The 19,585-nt window shown below is 38.1% G+C and overlaps 1 protein-coding gene across 1 annotated transcript in view; it reads right to left on the bottom strand.

Annotated features, from left to right (window-relative positions):
• The window catches only part of LOC308060176 (dynein axonemal heavy chain 5-like), a 177,840-nt gene that overhangs the window by 49,240 nt on the left and 109,015 nt on the right, over positions 1 to 19,585 (bottom strand). The window contains exons 57-62 of the mRNA XM_080378560.1: positions 18,892 to 19,059; positions 11,010 to 11,228; positions 9,315 to 9,491; positions 6,135 to 6,329; positions 3,008 to 3,163; positions 2,551 to 2,733 (exon numbers count right to left, since the gene is read on the bottom strand). Coding sequence (XP_080234686.1) covers positions 2,551 to 2,733; positions 3,008 to 3,163; positions 6,135 to 6,329; positions 9,315 to 9,491; positions 11,010 to 11,228; positions 18,892 to 19,059 — 1,098 coding nt within the window. The remainder of the gene's footprint in view (positions 1 to 2,550; positions 2,734 to 3,007; positions 3,164 to 6,134; positions 6,330 to 9,314; positions 9,492 to 11,009; positions 11,229 to 18,891; positions 19,060 to 19,585) is intronic.

The following is a 19,585-nucleotide window of genomic DNA, read 5'->3' as shown; positions in this document are numbered from 1 at the left end:
TCTAGTTGTCTACCTGCACCTATGGCTTCAGTTTATTTTCATTCTTGTCAAGAAGATGTACAGAGTTATGCATACAGGAGAGGCTCTCCTGTATTTCAAAGAGGTGACAAATTTCTTTACTCTCACAAACTTCCTGTTTGGAAATCTGTTTGCAATATATTCTAGGGCTATAGAATGTAGCTCTGTGGAAGCTAGAAGTAACTGCATCCCAAAAGAGGAGAATGACTTAAGCATTGGTCATTCAGCTTCAATTTTCTGTATTTTCTCCTCTTTCTTTACTATTAACACACCAAAAAAAACTGAATTACAGAAAAAGAGTAGTTCTACAGAACACTCAAACATGCATTTAAGTATATGGCTAATTTCTACTTAAGGACATGCTTTATTTAAGAACAGGCACCTCAGCCATTCTATTTGTAAGCCTGTAAAGATATCTTTTAGAAACTTAGCAAATGTACCAGATGCCAGGCTTTTTTTGCCAGAGGATTTTGTGACCACATTTAACATAAAAAATAGCTGTTCTGAACACAAATAGTGGCAGCAACTTCATTATCAAAGTACAAAAAGATGCTGATAATTTTTTTTTTCATATAGTTACAGGAACAAACTTTACATCTGAGAAGAATAAACACTTCTTAGATCATATATTTCATTTATCATTATAGCAATCTTTAAGAGTATCTTGGTTCCTTTATTACTTTAGCTCAGTGATCATAAACTTGTCTTCTTGTTTGTAATAGAAAACCTGTTCTTCAGATTCTCTCAGATTTTCTTTGAACTAAATTTATCAGAGCTCCACTAGCCCTGACTATCTACACCAGGACACTCATTTCTTACTGAGACAGAACCACAATTTCTTCATATCTGCTAAAGGGAAGAAGTTTGATCACCTGCAACCATGTCCCTGTGCAGCAAGCAGTGCTGATACCAGTCAGCTACCCTTGCACTCCAGCTGATACACAGCACTGGACGAATATTTTTCAATCACTATATTTTTGACCCCAAATGCAGTCTAGGTGTTGCTACATACATTCAATATGAATTCTCTAACAGTTTTGTCCAGGAAAAAAAAAAAAAAAAAACAAACACAAAGGAAGCATATTGGGGCGAGGAGGGGGGAGCAGGTGGACATGGGTTTTATATGTAGGCCACGAGAAACCAGTTTCATTTCTATCTTGATTTAAACCTCTGTCTTTCCTATCAGGGGTAAGTTAGTCAGGATAGTTCCATCCATTCCTGCTAATGCTGTTGAATTTTGCTTACAAAAATACACATGTACTGGAGTAAAGATTAAAAGTTTTGCATCCTTAGCATTTGTTGCACCCTGGTAATGGATAGCTTTTCCCCAAAAGCTATTGTAGCCTTCACATTTTTTGTGGAACAATTCACAGGAAGTTTGGGCATAACAATGACTTTCTAGCCTCTGGTTATGACTGTCAGGCTGAAGGAAGGGCACTTACATTCCAGTCCTCACTTCAGCAAATTCTTGTTTGAATAAAGTAGAAAGGTGTTGGCCAGAGAAAATGACAGCAGCACTAAAGCACACAGGTTAGAACATGCTTTGGGAAGTCAAAGGAGGAGGAATTAATTCCCTTAGGTAGGGAACTGCTCTCACATGAGCAAGATTGCCTGAGTTACTGAAAACAGCAGCTCTGCTAATCCAAACCTTAATTTTTGTTACTTTTTTTCACAAAGACACAATTACAAAATGTTCCATTTGAAATAAGTCATTCAATATTACGTGAAATACAACTTCTGTGCTTTCACTTTAATGAGAAAGGAAGAAAATATTTCACTTTAGTGTAATTGGGCCATAACATTCACTTATTTATTGGTATGATTGCCATAGTAAAACACACATGTTTGTTCATCATGCTTATGATGAATTGAATCCTAAGTTTTTGGATAACCAGGCTGTTAAACTAGATCTCACAAAAAGAAACAGGAACGATCTCAGAATTAAATTATTGTGGAGGATGTCTCAGATTTTATATTATGTAATAAAACTACTGAAAAGCACCTGAGATTATTTTCTTTCCTATATTTGCTTCCACATAATCAATGGAAATTTTAGTAAGAGCACAGACAGCCAGTCTTCAGGGCTCCTTAAAAATCTCATAACTCCTTGCACACTAGAGCTTGGCTGGCAAAAGTAGTTTGAGTTCATAAGCATTTTTTCATGTAATTCAAACTCAGTTTAAAAAGGAATTCAGAAATATAAGAGTTTTCTGACTGAACAAGGAGCTTTTGCTATATATGAAAGAATAAATATGCTTTATGTATGTCATGTATATGCCTGTGATGTATTTTTAATGAATAATTTCCTTCCTTCTCTTTCCAAGCCCAGATCTTAAAATAAATGTTCAGGTCCCTCCACTCAATTAAAAAAAAAAGCTCCACACTTCTTTCAGCAAATGCACAAACACCTAAACTTTCATTCACATTTTTATTCTTGCATTTAATTTCAACCAAGACATTGAATACATCCACTGATAGTGCATATATTGAACAAGCCTTCCCTCTATGCAAATATTGCAAGTTACTAGATACCTGTTTTTCTGTGAGGATGACACGGCCAAGGAGTTGATCTTCCAGCCCTTTCATAGTAACAGTAAAGTCAATCACAGTTGTTCTTGCACTAATTTCTGGAGTATAGGCAGGATTAGCCAGTTTTGTTGTCATGTAAAGGGTAAACCCCTTCATCAGATCTACCTCTTTGTCACCTACTTTCACCTGAAAATAAAACATATTAATCAATTTTAAAAAGCTGAATTCAGAAAAAAACACTTATTTTATCTAGTGAAAAACAGATGAACTCTTTTTTCAAAATTTTCATTTACACTTTTTAAACTTTCTGCTTACAGCATAAAAAAACAATCAACCCAACCTCGTTCACTACTAATCTTTCTAAGGGTCACAAAGGTCCAGAATCCCACAGTATCCAGGCTACCAGATACCTAGCACCTGTTCTATTCTTTTTTAATTTCATGTTCACAATTCATCTTACTTTGTGGGCTGAACCAGATTTTATGAAATTTTTTTCCAAGATGTTATCTAGAGCAGGATCAAGTTCCTCTCCAACATCTTCAATTAACAAAGGTCGGCCAAGGGACAGGCAGTCTTCCACATGACTTCTGAAGAACTTGTGGTTCATAGCTGTAACCTAGGAAGATTGGTTCACAACGTGGCATGCTTTCGAGAACATTAGAAAACAGCATAAAATCCATTGCAAATTTCAAAAAAATATACTTATCCTGGGATATCTACACAAATGATTACATTTTAGAGACCAACACTTGCATCTGCTGAAATGAATGGAAGTTTTGCTTTAAGCTTAACAGAATATCAGATCCCACTTCTTTATTGTTATGTATTTATCCACTTATCTACAAATCTATCAATGTAGTATCTTAATAACATTTGAATATTAATGGATTTATGCTCAAAACACCAACGTGAAGTAGAGAAATATTTATTGGGTTCAGACAGGGAACCAACGTTACAGAAGAGTCCTGGTCTCACATCAGATGTTGAGTTTCCAATTCAGTTCCCATTTCACAATATAAAACATTCAAATTCCTCAAAATCATATGGACTCTTTTTCATTTATTTAAATTTAATATATTTAAGATAAGCATTTGAGATGATAATTGAATAGTCTTTCCAGATACCTGTTAGACCATGGTTTTGGGGTCACTTTTTACCAGAAAAACACCCAGGATAGACATGTTTTTAAAATAAATTCTTGTCTTGCAGGGAGTCCTCTTTGAAAAAGGTATAATTAAAATATCTAGTGGCACATTACAGAGTCTTAGAACAGTATAATATTTAAAAATTTATACTATGTTCCACTACTCTGCACTTTTAGCTCTGTTATAATGTAGGTATATGTGCATCCATCAAAACAGCATGTTGCCTACATTTTTAGTTCAAATAAAACTGAAGGATGAAGTTAGCGTCTTAGTGGCCAACAATATTACCTTATCAAGACCATAGCAAATTACAATATCCCAGATGTAAAGGCATGATCTAAACACTTCAGTATTGAATCTTGACATAACTCCGTTCCTCCTGGACTTTACAGGGGGAGAACTCAGATTCTTCTAACACAGCTGACACCCAAGCCAGGACATCTAAAAGCCCATAACTGAATGAATTTTCATCAGGAAAGCTTCCTCTGCATTTAGAGGCTGCATCCGTGTGCATTCAAAGCCATTTAAGTTTTCAGAGCAGCTCAGTAGTTAAGCCCCATCCGGATTCACAAATTTCATAGGCAGGATATTCACACATACTGACCACAAGGCGAGCCCAGTAGACATTGCAGACATTTTTCTCTGGCTCATCAGTCAAATGTCATCATCACTTACAGTGTTTGAATAGTAGGGAAAGAGGAAATGGTATTTTAATCTACATCTCCCAGCCCCTGCTTTGGTGAGTACATGGTATAAGATCCTTAAGCAATTCCTGGACCAGAGAATGGAACCTGTGTGTTCGCAGTCCCCTTCTGCCAGCTGCATTCCAGCACATGGTGAGAGCAGCCACCACCTGGAGGTGGGCAATACAGACTCAGTGCCACTTAACAAAGGGAACTGAAGGTGCAGCTTGGAGGACAGTTATTGGGGAAAAGGCTACAGCATGGCAGGAAGAGCCAGTGTAGGTCCCTAACTGAAGGAGGTTCCCTGTTGCCACTCCTGAGCTCAGCTTAGCAGCTCTCTGAAATCCTGAGCAGGAGATGCAGTTCCCAAGGAGGGTGAAATATGAGATACATCCTTCCCTCTACTGTTTTGTGATGATTGCTCACACTAGTGTTTCGTGATCCAATTTTTGGCCACCAAGTAAGTCTGATGTAATTTAGAGGATGCTGTGTTATCTACTGTAAGATAGTAGATTTCACACAGTCACAAAATACCTAAATTCTTCTGTGAATACCACTCGTGCTTTAAGAGAGCTTTTCATGATGTTTTTAAATGAAGACCTCCATTTTCCCAACATCTTTGATAGTTGTGCATTAGTTTTCTGTCTCTTCTCAGTCAACACTACCCATTTCTAGCTGTGTTTCTACACCATTTTTGAGCATGTTCAAATTATCAGAAACTGGATTTGGCATGAAATTGAATGATGGGCCTTTCTTAGCAGTGCTAGGAAATACAGATCTACATCAAGCTCTAGAAGGTTAAGGATTTAGCTAATAACATCACCATGATGTCACATCACCATGATGCCATCAGCTCTCTGGATGTCACCATCCTTACCTGCGTTCTCAGTTTCTTTTCCTTATCCATCACTTTCATTTTGAGTGAAGACAGTATACCATGGTATTCATGTGATAATCTACAGTTGTAGGACAGATTTGATTTACTAACAACTAACTCTTTAGTATCATGCTCGATCTGGCCTGGAAATATATCATGTGTTTAGATCTTTACCATAACCCACCTTATCCTTATTGATGTAAAAAAGCACAGAAGGTAGGCTGATTAGAAGCGGGGAAAAAAAGAAGTTCTTAATTAAATAGAAGACCCACATCCCAAACAGGATGCACTGCTAGATAGAAAGTGAGAAGGGTGAATAAATTAAGCAATAAATATTTTTATCACATGCATTTAATCATGATGCATCTTGAATTTGGGCTTTGTGTTTGATATGCCTCAAAGATCAATAGGTTTCCATTATATGACAGGCCACCATTCTTTTCCCGATTCCTCCCTTTTTCTTTTCCCTATTTTCCTCTTAAAATGCTTACCCTAAAATGTTACTACCATGCAGCACCAACTGCCTGATCCTGTCTGGTCTTAATTTTGCAAGTAATTTACTTCCCTCTAAGTTTCTCTTTCTCTATGACAAGTAATTAAAAGATTCATCATAAAACTAGATATGGCATAACATATAATTCCAGTTTGCTCTTGAAAGTGTCTTTCTAGAAGACAACAAAGCAGTACAAGCTATTTCATCCTGATACCGATAGGTCACAGGTTTTTTGTCAGTCTTGTTTTAATTTCTGCTTAACCATATACCATAAACATCAGATTTAAAATACACATGGCCAAAGTACGATGACAGAAAAAAACACTTTGCATTGCTACCTATGATGTGAAATGACACGCACATTAAAAAATATTAAATTAACTGTTTACCTGGAGTCCATTATTCTTTTCCTTATTTTTAATCCAGGTCTTCCCTTGACCTTGTGGATCGATCAGCAAAGGATATCTAGATGCTTTTGTGACAATGATGCCATTCTGAATTGAAAGGTCATCATTCGGAAGACCCTGGAGGTTCCATTCACTCACTGTCGCATTGTCAACAAGCATACCAGTAAGGTTCAGGTCCTAATAGAAAATATGTAATTACAAAATTAGTACCAGATAGAGGAGTTATAATAAAATGTTTGATGGAAGTTTTTTCCTTCTTATTCTGTTCATAATGCATGATAGAATGTATTTGGCAGTTATTGTTTATTGCCTCCTTTCTTTACAGTTCAGTACCTAAATCATTGAAGTTGGGCGATAATGAAAGCGAATTCAAATTCTGTTGAGGCTTTGAAGTTCATCAGAGTGCCAGAGAAACTCTGAAGCCAGTTTAATATCTAATGACAAGCTGATTTTTGTATTTGCAAACTCTTTTCTTGCTAGCTGAAGAGAAAGGGTCATCTTGGTCACAAGAACATCTTCCTGCTGTAAAGTTGTAAAGTGCCCTCCAAGTATGTATATGAATACAAGATGGCTTGTGGGAGACTCAGAGAAGAAAGATGTGCTACGGATCAATAACCATGAACTATCATGGACATTTATTGTTGCTATGGTCAGAACTCTTCCCAGCTCATATATTCTAAAATTTGATTTGCACATGTCAACTAACCTGCTTTATTTTGTTCACTATGAACAGTGACTGGCCTCTTAGGAATGTGTATGTGAAGAAAACAGCACTTAAAATCACAAACTAAGCTCTCCAAATTACAAAAGTAGCTTAATAATGATGTGAGTTTAAAAATAATATAATTGAAGGAGGTTTTTTTAATGCTCCTTATATTTTTCACTCAAGAATTTCTATTTGTAAGGTTTGTCTACAAACATCATGTTTAAAAAGAAAAAGCCTGTGACGTCTACAAAAATCACATAATTCAGCATCTGAAGCCTAAAGCAAAATTTCAGATACTGTGAGTCTTATGATAGAATCATGAGAGTGATACCAGCGGTTGCAAGACTCAAAAGATGTTTTACCCCTTTGATTTTTTTACTACTCTGATTATTGAAGAATCTAAATGAAGCAACACAAATTATTGTGAGAAGACAGAAACTCTAAGAATCCAATTTCCATTTGTGAAAAGGACAGTAAAGCATTTAATAGCCAAAATTTTCAGTAATTGGAGCCTAAAACCAAATTTAGCTCCTTAAGCAGGGTAGGGTCTAAACAGCTTTGAATTTTTTTCTTAGTGCAGCAGGAAGTATCAGTCACTCTGCAACTTAGCTAATTTAAGTGCCTAAATACACAGATAGATAGCTAATTTTAAACAGCTCTTTAAATTGTTACGCCTAAATGACTCATTCACCCACAACCAGTTAATCTGTGACAAAGTAAGGCAGATGTCAAGCCTTTTGCTTAACTGCAAAGCTGCATTCTTTCCTGTGGTGTGAAGTATCAAGAGAAGCCCATATGCCGCCTTTTGTGATTACTTAATTCATTGGAAAAAATTAAACCTCTCTTTCATACACTATCATTGAAATCACAATCCTGTCCTTAACGGAAACTATCTAATCAGAATGGTAATTATAGTTTGAAACTTGTTAATTACAGCATTTTATGTCTAACCTGTCCATATGAAAAAAAAAAAAAAAAAAAAAAAAGAAACCCCACAGAAACAATCAAAAAGTGCTCCTCAAATTTTGAAGGATGCAGCTGAGTAGTACTGTTGTCAGAACATCTTCAAAGAGGCAGAATTTTAGTTCTTTATGACTTGGTTTCTGAGGACATTAGACATCCAAGTTCTTATCCTTAAATAGTAAGAAACATGCTAGTTATTCCCCAAGGTAAGTAGCTTTGAAGAACATTTTGTACACTGAATTTAAGAGTCTCCCTGGGATTAATGTATGTAGGATGACTCCCATACGACACTGGTAAATAATCTTGCCTGAGCGTATACTGCTACTGGTACCTTATTAATAAATTCGTCTTGGCCTTACACATTATTTATCATCAGAAGCTTTCAAAGAGCTTTGCTGGGCAAGTCAGAATCATTCATCTTTGTAACTCATAGCATAAATTCGGCTGGGCTGTGAGGTTCATGTCAGGTTAAGGTTAATCATTGTTATGAGAACCATTATGCATTACCTAACATAAGCAAACAAAAAAAAGATTCTCAGATTACTTCTATGAGATGAACAGCACGACAAAACGCTCATGGCAAAAAGGTCTCCCTAATATATGTTTTAAGTCCCCCAAGAACCTGAAAAGAAGATGCAGAAGGGACACTAATCTACCTTTAGCTATTTCACAATGGTACGGCCACAGCTGTACACAGGTTGTGCATTTGCTCCCAGCCCTTTCCAGCAGCACAGACTGCTCTGTCAAAAGCTTTGGTGGCTGAGTTCTATCCTCAGATATGAAGCCATATCAGCTTAATGCCTCCATTCCAGCACTGAGAGTAAGAGAAACCCCCTGAACCATCCAGTGCCTAACTTGGGAGCTGCTGCTTCAACAACTGCCTGGGAAAATATAGGGGCACAGCAACACCAGATGTGGGGTGGTATTCTCAAACATGTATTCACAGATTATTCCTTGTAAGAAGATAACTTAAAATGTTGAGGGAGACAGTTAAAACTGGTGTTTTCTTCAATATATGTATTTTTCACTTTCAGTAAATGCTAGATGTGGCTGATTTGCTTGACTTTATGACAAATTATGGAGACGACATGGTATTTGCAGAAAACCTTCAACTATGGGGGAAAACTGAGACTACCTGATGGAACCTCTTATAAGTTAAATCTATTCTAATCTTGTAAATTTAATCTGTTTCCCATATTATGGAATTTCCTCCCAGAGCATCTGATCTCAAACAGCACCTCTCTCTCAGATCTGCCAGAGCAACAGCCTATATACCAAACTTGCAATGCAAGACAGTATAAAGAGGATCTTAAAACATATTGTTTTAGAAGCTCCGTTGTCAACTGTTCAGATTTTTCATTTATTAAAAATTGGATGGAACGTGACAGCTTATATATAATCTTCCAATTACGTACTTTTCTAGAATGGAATGCTCTGCGCTTTATTTCTCTGCAAGGCAAAGAGTAAGGTCAGGACAGAAGGTGAACACTTACATTACTGTACAGAATCTTGCTGCTGTCCATCTCTTTCTTCCACAATTGGAGCAGCAAATTCCTATACTCCTGATTGAAAGGTCCAGAGTAAGAGAGAAATCCAGTGGCCAGAAGAACATTCCCCACTAAATCAATAATTTGATTTTGAAAGTTTTTGCTGCTTGCTGTCCAACGAAGCTGTATGTAAAATATCACAAAGAAGTGAGATTAAGCAGGTGTAAAACTAACATGAAGAACTTACTCGAGAATTTATCTCTTCCTAGTAAATAATTGTTCTTTGAACAAGGAGTATTTTTGGCTTTAAATCTTTCTTTTCAGAAGTAGAACTTTGCTTGGAAGAGATGGCAACCACCTGACCAAGTGGAGAAAAAGCATCTTTGTCAACAAGCTCGCCAAACTGGTCAGTGCTTTAAAGGAGGAATGAAGCGACAGGATGACCAACAATAATGTGAGGAAGTGGAGGACTGGAATATGTTGCCAAGAGAGTCTCCATCTTTGGAGATATACAAAACCCAACTGGACAATGCCCTGAGCAACTTGCTCTATTTGACCTTGCTTTGAGTGGCAGGGAGGTGGGTTAGATGATCTCCAGAGGTCCCTTCCAATCTCGGTTATGCCTTCCATTCTCAATTATGCCACGATTCCGTGACTTTCTGAATATTATTTTTGAGTCTTACTTACTCCTTTCTCTCTAGATTTCTATTCTGTTCCAATCACTCTGTATGCAATCTTGGCCAGGACCTACATGTTTTAAATTTAGAATTTACACATTTAACCCAGTGTCAGTTTTGCCCAAGGCTTCAAGTGCCATATATAGTCTTAATTTTTTGGTCTGAATTTTCAAAAGTAGAATGGAATAACTGCTCTTAAAAACCTCATAACACAAGGCTTCAGAAAACCCACAAAAAGGCACTGTAACTTCCTATTTTGGTGTTGCTCTTGAATTTAAAAGTTAACTGAAAAATATGACAAAGCATCTAACATTTTTGATTGATATATTTTGAAGTACAGCTATGCAAACAAATGCTGAAGTCCTGGCCTCATAGGATGCAAGTCAACACTCAGTTTTGACTCAGTGAAATCAACAAAGGAATTATCAAAGCAAATAATCAGATGAGAAGGCGGGGGGGCGAAGTGTATCCTGCTTCCTCTGGAAACCTTCAGGCTGAAGCCAGAAAAATCTGCACAAGAAAGGTAAATTTCAAACTCAGTGCAGAAGATATCAATTAACCCATAATTCTGTAAAAGGTAGAAATCTGAACTTCAAATATCATTCAGGAAATTAGTCAAGCTCCAAATTCCTATTCTTGTATACTTGGTAAGAAAAAAACAGTAATCCTTATAAATATTTCAGGGCAATTACTTAGGTTAAGCCTAATTTCTCTTCTTACTAAAGCTAAAAGGAATTTGGCTCCTTGGCTCTAAATCTGAATTTTATCCCAATACAAGCTGTATGACATGACATAAATCATGTATGACATACAAAATGATTAAATTAACACAAGAAATTGTTTTACTTTGTTAGCTACATGAAGCTCAGGCAAAAAGGATACCTATAAACTAAAATAAAGTGTCATATGATAATGAGATGTTAACATGCCTTAAATTTCTTGGCTACTACCAATGATCATTATGGAGTAATCTCAAAACTGAGCCCCTGCTTTGTGATGGAAATATACTCATATGTACTAGTACCTTTTCTCCACCTAACCCTTCAATCAGAGCTGTGGCATTGTTCATCTTCCTTCTGCATGCCTCAGCATCATCAAGTAAAGCCTGCTTCTCTTTCATAGCAGTATCATACATGGCTTGTACTTGATCCAGTTCCATCTGCTTCTCATCCAGCTGAATTTGTGCATTATTCAGTTCCATTTGGGCAGCTGCAAGTCTTCCTTCTTGCAGGGCTAAATTTGCCTACAAACATTTAAAAGTAAAGAGTAGTTAATACCTATTATTTGGCAAGAGCAAATGACATTCATTTAATAGCATATATTGTAAAGCATTGGGTACTTTTTAAAATAACACATTTAAGATTACAGCAGGGTTTTTTTCCTTTTTAACTTTTCAATCTAAAACTGGAACACAAGCATAACATTAAAGTTATTCAATGCAATCTTAAAATGTTTTAATAATATTTTTGAAATGATCTATTGATCACAGTCATGAATGATTTGAAGTCACAATACACTTTAAATAGCTGTACACTAGATAAATTAAGAAACCCATACAATGTTTTCTGTAATATATTCTCAGTGCAAAAGAAAATTAAGATTGTCCTTGTGGATTATAAAATAATAATGACAGAAACTACTCTTCTCCTCTCTTTTCCCATCAATTACTTCTACAATACAAATACAAAAATGCATTTTTTTCTCTTCCAGAAACTAAAACATTAAAGACTTTTCTCATTCATCCCTTCAGATGCTGGGCACACCCCATTTGTGCAGCATCAGACAGAGCTGCAGAGCAGATACTGTCCATGGAGAGAAAACTCCCTTTTTTTGTCATTCAAGCTATTATAAACTCCTCTTATTATGTCACAGTTCTCTCTCTTCCCCGGCTGCTCCCCCTTCCTTGGCTGCCCAACCCCTTAACAGAACCAGCCACAGCTCCACCTTGTCTACATCGGCCAACCCACCGCCCCTGAAGCCAGCCCACAGCTGTATATTATCAATGTTAATTAACCAGCTTAATTCTTCTACATTATTATTATCTTATATTAAAGCATTTACCTTATTAAGCCATCTGTTGTCAGGCTTTTCTCACCGATAACCAGAAAGAGCCCTGCACCAGACCCCTCTCTCCTTCCTCACACCTCCCACCCCCTGCTTCCCCAATGCAGAGCATCTTCTTATCCTTAAATTCTGTGAGGGCTAAAAATGGGAGGGAAACAAAGTTATGACATATTGTTTCACCCCCCAGGTGACTAATAGTGAGGTTATATAGGGATCTTTCTTGATCTTGGGAAGGACAGCCTAGGCAGAACAGCTGCAACAACAGAGAACTCGCACCTGGCTGCGTGGATTCATATTTCACCTTGACATTTATCACAGCGGAATGTAAAACTCAAAGGAAAAGGACAGCCACGTGAATTCCCAATACATATAAGCAATGATGCCTTGTAAATATGAAAAAGACCTCCGTGCAGCAATAAACTACCCAGGAAGGTTCAAAAGACTGATAAACAGACTTCCCAGTTCTTAAAAGCCCTTAAAAGGCTACCAGCTTTGAAGATGTAGGGACAATGAAAAACTATTTCAGAGAAGTAAAAAGAAAAAGTATATTGTATTCTAACATGACAAAAAAACCTAAAAGTATTTACATAAGACTTACAGGGTCTCTAGAAGATTACTTACAATAAGAAAATATTTTACAGAAAATTTAAGCAAAGTTTTCAGCCAGTTTTAGGGTAATCATAACAAAGCAGTAATACATTCTGGTATTAGTTTGGTTTTGTAGGCTGCTTAATTATATGTGATGAGTAATGATTGGTTGCACAAGAATGACATACCAGGACGACCAACCTATGTGATTCCCAAAGGCAGAAAGACTACTTGTTTCAGATTACTGTATGAAATCATCACTATTTCCTCTCTCCCTGTCTTTCTTTCTAACTCAATTTTTCAAAATTACGTGGGTACAAACATGGCTTTTGTCTTGACACCACTGTCAGGTTGGCTGGCAGCTTCCTGTGCAGAGCTTTGCCATGAGAGCAGGAGGCAAGTTCCATTGCCAAGGATGATCTTGTGCACAAGAAGAATATTAAAGTCGTAAGCAGCTTCATACAAAGATTTCCAGCCAATTAGTCGGGAAGGATGTGTCTCTCCCAAGCACAAAGAACCACTGTGGCCTTTCTAATTTTAATGGCATTGCTATGTGAACAAGCTTCACACCCTTAATTTCATCCCTCTGAGTCACGCAGCAAAGCAAGGATTCACAATTTGTTCCAGCTGGATGCAGTGTGAAAGCTCAAATAAATGTATTTTATGTGAATGAACAATAAGGATGCAAGATACAAGATCCACACTCTCATCTGCACTCCCAGAAAGGGGAGCTATGCTAGAACAAGCCTAGGCTTGTGTGAGAGCACCAGCTTCAGCTTCTTCTTGCCATTGGCATTGTGGGGAACCACACAAACAATCCTTTCAACATCTGCTCCAGCCAGCGCCTCTACCTTCTCTCTGCATCTGTCTGCACAGGGCAAGTGTGGAGACAGTATCTGTGCCAACCAGGGCCTTAGACTAAATTGTTAAGCAGGTATTTTGCCTTCTTCCAAGACGCCCTCAGAGAGGACTTCATAGCAGGTGGTGAGATGACCCTGCTCCTTTGAACCTTTTTGCGTTCCACATAAAACCAAGACAAACGAACATGTAATTACTGTCCACAGCTATACTGTTAAATTAAACATGCTCAGGATCTTTCTCTGACATTGAGGTTAACTAGTGTAAAAGAGCTCACATTAAGCTCTCCCAGCCTCTGAAACAGTATGGCTGCATGCAAACAGCCTCAGGGAAATGACCCTTGGACCAAGCTAGTTCCTGAAAGGTGCCCAGAGATTGCTGAGAAAATGCTGCTTAGCCAAGACCAAATTCAAACTAGGGATCATTCTAACAATTTAACAGCGCAGATGATCACTTTAATGTCTAGAAAAATTCCCTAGTACTGTTTAATTTATTAGTATTGACATAGCCATACGTTTCACGTTGATTCATTGCAAACTTAATTTTGCAAGGCACTGGGTATATCTGGCCCTGATTCAAGAAGGCATTTAAATAAAAATGCCTTCTCCAACACAAAGAAATCATACTATTTGATGTTATCCCTGCTCTTGAACAGAATGCGCAGGCCAACCCCAGATCACTCTGAAGTGCAGCTATTGCTCAGTAAATTCAGGAAATATTACTAGGAGAACCCATAATAAAAAAAGCAGCTGAAACTTTATAGTTCACCACAGGCAAGGAAGATCTGGGGCTTTCCTAGCATCTCTCTTGTTTCAAGAATTTTAGTTTTCCAAGGTCACTGTTCTCACAGTCCACTAAGCAGTCACTACTGCTGGACCAGGTCAGCAGGTTTCTTGCACTTAAGACACTGTCACTCTGCTCAGGAGCATCTGTGGATGTGCTGGGTGACCACTTTTGCCTTTTGCTTCAGTCTGGTCCTGGGCATGGCATCTGAATGACAACTCTTCATGAAAATGTAATCTCTAGCTGCTCCTGTCCCAGATCCCTGCAGGTTTTGCACAAAAACACTCCACTGGTTTTGTACCAACCCTCTCAGAGACTGCATATCATAATAAACTTGGACACATCGTTATTTAGGGAAACATTATGAGAGGCAAATACATACATAGGTTTTGCAGACATTCTAAAAATAATGTTTTCAATTCACCAATCTAAGTAAAATTATACACATATACATATGTGCATAATTATGTACATCTCTTGGCAAAGGCAGGGACTGGTAGAATAAGGAATCACCCACCATAGGAGAAGGTCAGGTTCAAGAACATCTAAGAAACTACGGTGCACAAGTCCACAGGACCTGATGAGATGCATCCATGGGTCCTCAGGGAACTGGCAGATGAAGTGGCTAAGCCACTATCCATCATATTTGAGAAGTCACAGCAGTCCAAAGTACCCACTGACTGGAAAAGGGAAAATGTAACCTCCATTTTAAAAAAGGGAAATAAGGTAAACACAGGGAACTAGAGACCAATCAATCTCACCTCTGTGTGCACCAAGATCATGAAGCAGATCCTTCTGGAAACTATGCTAAGGCACATTGAAAATAAGGAGGTCATTGGTGACAGCCAACGTGGCTTCACTAAGGACAAATCATGCCTGGAAAAATGTGGTGGCCTTCTACAGTGGGGTTACAGCATTGGTGGATGAGGGAAGAGCAGCTGATGTCATCTACCTGGACTTGTGCAAAACATTTGACACTCTCCCCCACAAAATCCTTTTCTCTAAACTGAAGAGACATGGATTTGACAGATGGACCACTCAGTGGATAAGGAACTGCCTGGATGATCACACTCAAAGACTTGTGGTCAAGGGCTCGATGTCAAGGTAGAGACCAGTGACTAGTGGCGTTTCTCAGGGGTCCATACTGGGACTCATGCTGTTCAGCATCTTTGTCAGCAACATGGACACTGGGATTAAGGGCACCCTCACAAGTCTGCCGACAACACCAAGTTGAATGATGCAGTTGACACGCTGGAGGGAAGGGATGCCATCCAGAGGGACATTGACAGGCTTGAGCTGTGGGCCTGTGTGAACCTCACAAAGTTCAACAAGGCCAAGCACAAGGTCCTGCATGCAGGTCCAGGCAATCCCAAGCACAAATACAGTTTGGGCAGAGAATGGATGGAGAGCAGTCCTGAAAAGAAAGACTTGGGGGTGTTGGCAGAAAAGAAGCTCAGCATGGCCTGGCAATGTGCACTTGCATCCCAGAAAGCCAACCAAATCCTGGGCTGCATCAAAAGAAGCATGGCCAGCAGGTTGAGGCAGGTGATTGATTCTCCCCCTCTACTGTGCTCTCATGAGACTCCACCTGGAACACTGCATTCAGCTCTGGGGGCCCCAGCATGAGGAGGACATCAATCTGTTGGAGTGAGTCCAGAGGAGGCCACGAGGATGATCAGAGGGCTGGAGCACCTCTCTCATGTGAAAACAGGCTGAGACAGTTGGGGTTGTTCAGCCTGGAGAAGAGGAGGCTCTGGGCAGACCTTATTGATCTTATAGCAGCCTACCAGTACCTACAGGAGGCCTGCAAGAAAGCTGGAGAGGGACTTTTTACAAGGACATGTAGTGATAAGACAAGGGTGAATGGTTTTAAGCTGAAAGAGGGTGGATTTAGATTAGATACTAGGAAGAAATTCTTTACTGTGAGGGTGGTGAGACACTGGAACAGGTTGCATGGAGAAGTTGCAGATGCCTTGTTCCTGGGAGTGTTCAAGGCCAGGTGGGACAGAGCTTTGAGCAACCTGGTCTAGTGGAAGGTGTCCCTGCCTTTGGAACTAGATGATCTTTTCAGTCCCTTCTAACCCAACCTATTCCATGATTCTATGATATGTACAGATATATATGTATGTATACATGCAAACATATCCATGCAGAATAACATATAATAAAATCTTTGCCTCAATTTCTTTGCTATCGCTAACCATTCTTTGGGACTAAAACAGCCTTTGAAAGGCACAGAGATCACACCTGTTACCTGGTTTTCACAGTGTCTACTAGCTACCGAAAGTTTCTCCATTTTTTCCATTCAGTTACATGTCCTGACCTCAATCTGTTTTGTTAAGTAATCTAATCCTCCCCTTCACGCCCAAGAGTATATGCTTTCCTTCCACAATCATTGTAGGCCTTGAATTCAGACTTGATTGTTCATTCTTCTGCCCAGTGGGCATCACCTTGACAAGAACACGCTTATTTAAATCAACAACCATCAAATTTTGACATTTCTTGACTGTTACCTCTTCCTGAGGTGCAAGATTTCCTCTTATTTCCTGCTGTGGGTTTTAGTTCAGCATGGAGACAAGTGAAAGCAGAAAAGGCAATAAAGTCTCAGATGTAAAACTGAGTTTGACAGGGAGAATCCCCAATATCAAATAGAATTTATAAACTGTAGACAAACTTCACTTGATCATCATAACAGCCTAAGAAGAACTTAATTAAAATCACTGGAGACATCTCCAAGGGAAACTATACCCCTATACACAGTATTTTAATCAGAGGCTAGCACAATCACAGCAAAAGCCAGGGCTTCTTCATTCTGCTGTTGAAGTTTTTTGAACTAATGGATAAAGAGCAGATGGTGTTTCAGAATTATCAGGTTAATCAAGCAGGCTCGTCTACTAGGTAGCAAGCCAGAGAGGAACAGCTCACAGTCATGCTGAAGGTTTGTAGGAAAGTAGCACACATGGTGACCACTGTATGATAAGCAACCTCACAGCATTGTATTCAGAGGCAAGATTAAGTTACACTTTCTGTATTTGATTCTAACTAATGACCCTTAGGCTACAGGACACACATCTAAAGAATTTAGGTATCCATTTCTAGGAATGAGTTAATATTTGCACACTATATTTACTAAAATATAAGTCACTTAATTAGTTTTCACAAGTTGTCACATTTAAGATAAATAAGGCACTGAGTCTCAGTTAAGATGCAATTTAAAAATACATTGGATGGATTTTGCAGGTGTTGAAGGGGATTTATCTCCTAGAACAGAAGTTGGGATAAAGCAGCTTGATTAATTCATTCAGTAAACCTGCTTTTAGCACTGGATGATTTAGTCTGTGCTAATACTTTATGCAGTTTAATTGTACATTTATTTTCAATTATTTTCTTAGCATCACTCCAGTGCTTCCTGCAATATCTCCTGCATACTTTAAACATTTCCTCCCTCTGTCAACTTCAGTTTTAAAGTATTTGTGTCTGTTGCTATACCTGACAACAGGCACTGCTTTGTCAAGAAATGCACATTGTGTTTTTTATCAGCTACAGTGTGACAATAATGTAAATATTTGAACACAACGTTAAATTTATACATAATCTTAAGTCATATATATTCAAATAAAAACTGCAAGAGCACTTTTGCAGTTTTCATTTGCCTCTGCATATAAAGCCACTATTTCCCCTAGGTCTTGCTCTCTTTTATAGCTCTCAATAGCCATGTTTCAAATTCTGTTTTCATTACTGAACATCCCATTATATGAAAAGGGAATTGCTACTTAAATATCACAGAAATATAGTCTTATCTATCAGTTACATGAATAAAAAAATCATGCTTTTAATGAATTCAATCAGACCTGTCTAGATATTCTAAAAGAATATACCAAGAGTTTTGAATGTACCATTCATACAGTGACTTATACAATAGGAGACTGAACATAAGTACAGTGGAAGCATAACCAATTGAAGGTATTTCTTCAGAAAAGAGCCATAAAATTCCCAGTAGAAGCAATGATTATAAATCACTATATAAATATTCTAAGACCTTTTTTTTTAAATATGCTCATAAATGAAACATTTCCAAGACAATAAAGCTATCTGTAGGAATGCAGACAACAGTAGCTGATCTCCTTTTACTGTAGTTCAGTGTTACAACTCATATATATACTCACATGTAACAGACTGACACTCCAAAATTTTCTTAGAGAGCTGAATACCAGCTAAATTAATTAAAGAATACTTCTGTGCCAAGAACAGTCTCTCCTCTCCCAGATTCTACCAAGACCACAATGACTATGTTCCTTCCCAGGCCTGGCACCAAGTCCAAATCCAAGTCTCGCTATCTCCCACTTGCAGATAGCCAGGCTCTATAAAGACCCTGTGTACCAAGGCTTCCATTGAAAACTGACAACATTCACACAAGTAACAACTGTACCACAGGGCAGCTGTGCAAGGGGAAAAAAGTGCCAGGACATATTTAAACTCTGTGTGCTTGACTTCACAACTGAAGAAATAAGAATCTCTTGTAACTCGCGATATTTTTAGCCAAAATAATGCAACATTTTTTCCACTCAATTATAGACATCCCTCAGAAAAATAAAATTAGTAATACGAAATACCTTAAGAGGAAGAACTTCTTTATTAATGCCATAGAAGTAAGCCATTGCTTGTGTCCATGAGCAAAGACCTGCTACATTTCCACATACTTTTTTAGCAGTCTCAAGATTATAATCCTCCATATCCAAATAAGGCTCTAAAAGCTCCACAGTTTCTCCTGTAATTGAGTCCTAGTCAATGGAAAGGAAAAAATATTTTTTAATGGATTTTAGAATAAAGCCTGCTTCAAAGAAATATTCTTCATTTTAAAAACATGGGGTTTAACTTCTTGCAGAAGAAATGGACAACACTGTTGCCTTTCACTCTTATAAAGGACAGATTAGTCATTTTTTGTGAAAATAGCTTCTACTTCCATTGCAACAGATTGACTTGAGTTTACTTTTAATATCTCTATTTGACCCATAAGATTTACAGACAGTACTTGTACCTGTAGCTCCACAACAATTTAAGCTGATCTAAGTTATTGCTGCTATAGCACTGTACCTTCTTTCCTCTAACCCTCAACCAGATGTTCTTGCCCCATCTTTAATACCATCGCCAATGCTCAGTTTGGAAGCTAATATGTCAGAAATCTAAGTCAGCAAATTAATAATTCATTTTCTTCTAGATTAGTTCCCTGAACAAGCTCACTGTGGCATCAGACAGACACCAGCACCAACACAACTAAGGGAGTCAAACATGCTTTTTTAGGAAGGA

The sequence above is a fragment of the Falco punctatus genome (assembly GCF_963210335.1).
Source record: "Falco punctatus genome assembly, chromosome: 3".
NCBI lineage: Eukaryota > Metazoa > Chordata > Aves > Falconiformes > Falconidae > Falco > Falco punctatus.
The sequence above is the reverse complement of the archived record's forward strand: the minus strand, read 5'-3'. Positions and strand labels throughout refer to the sequence as shown.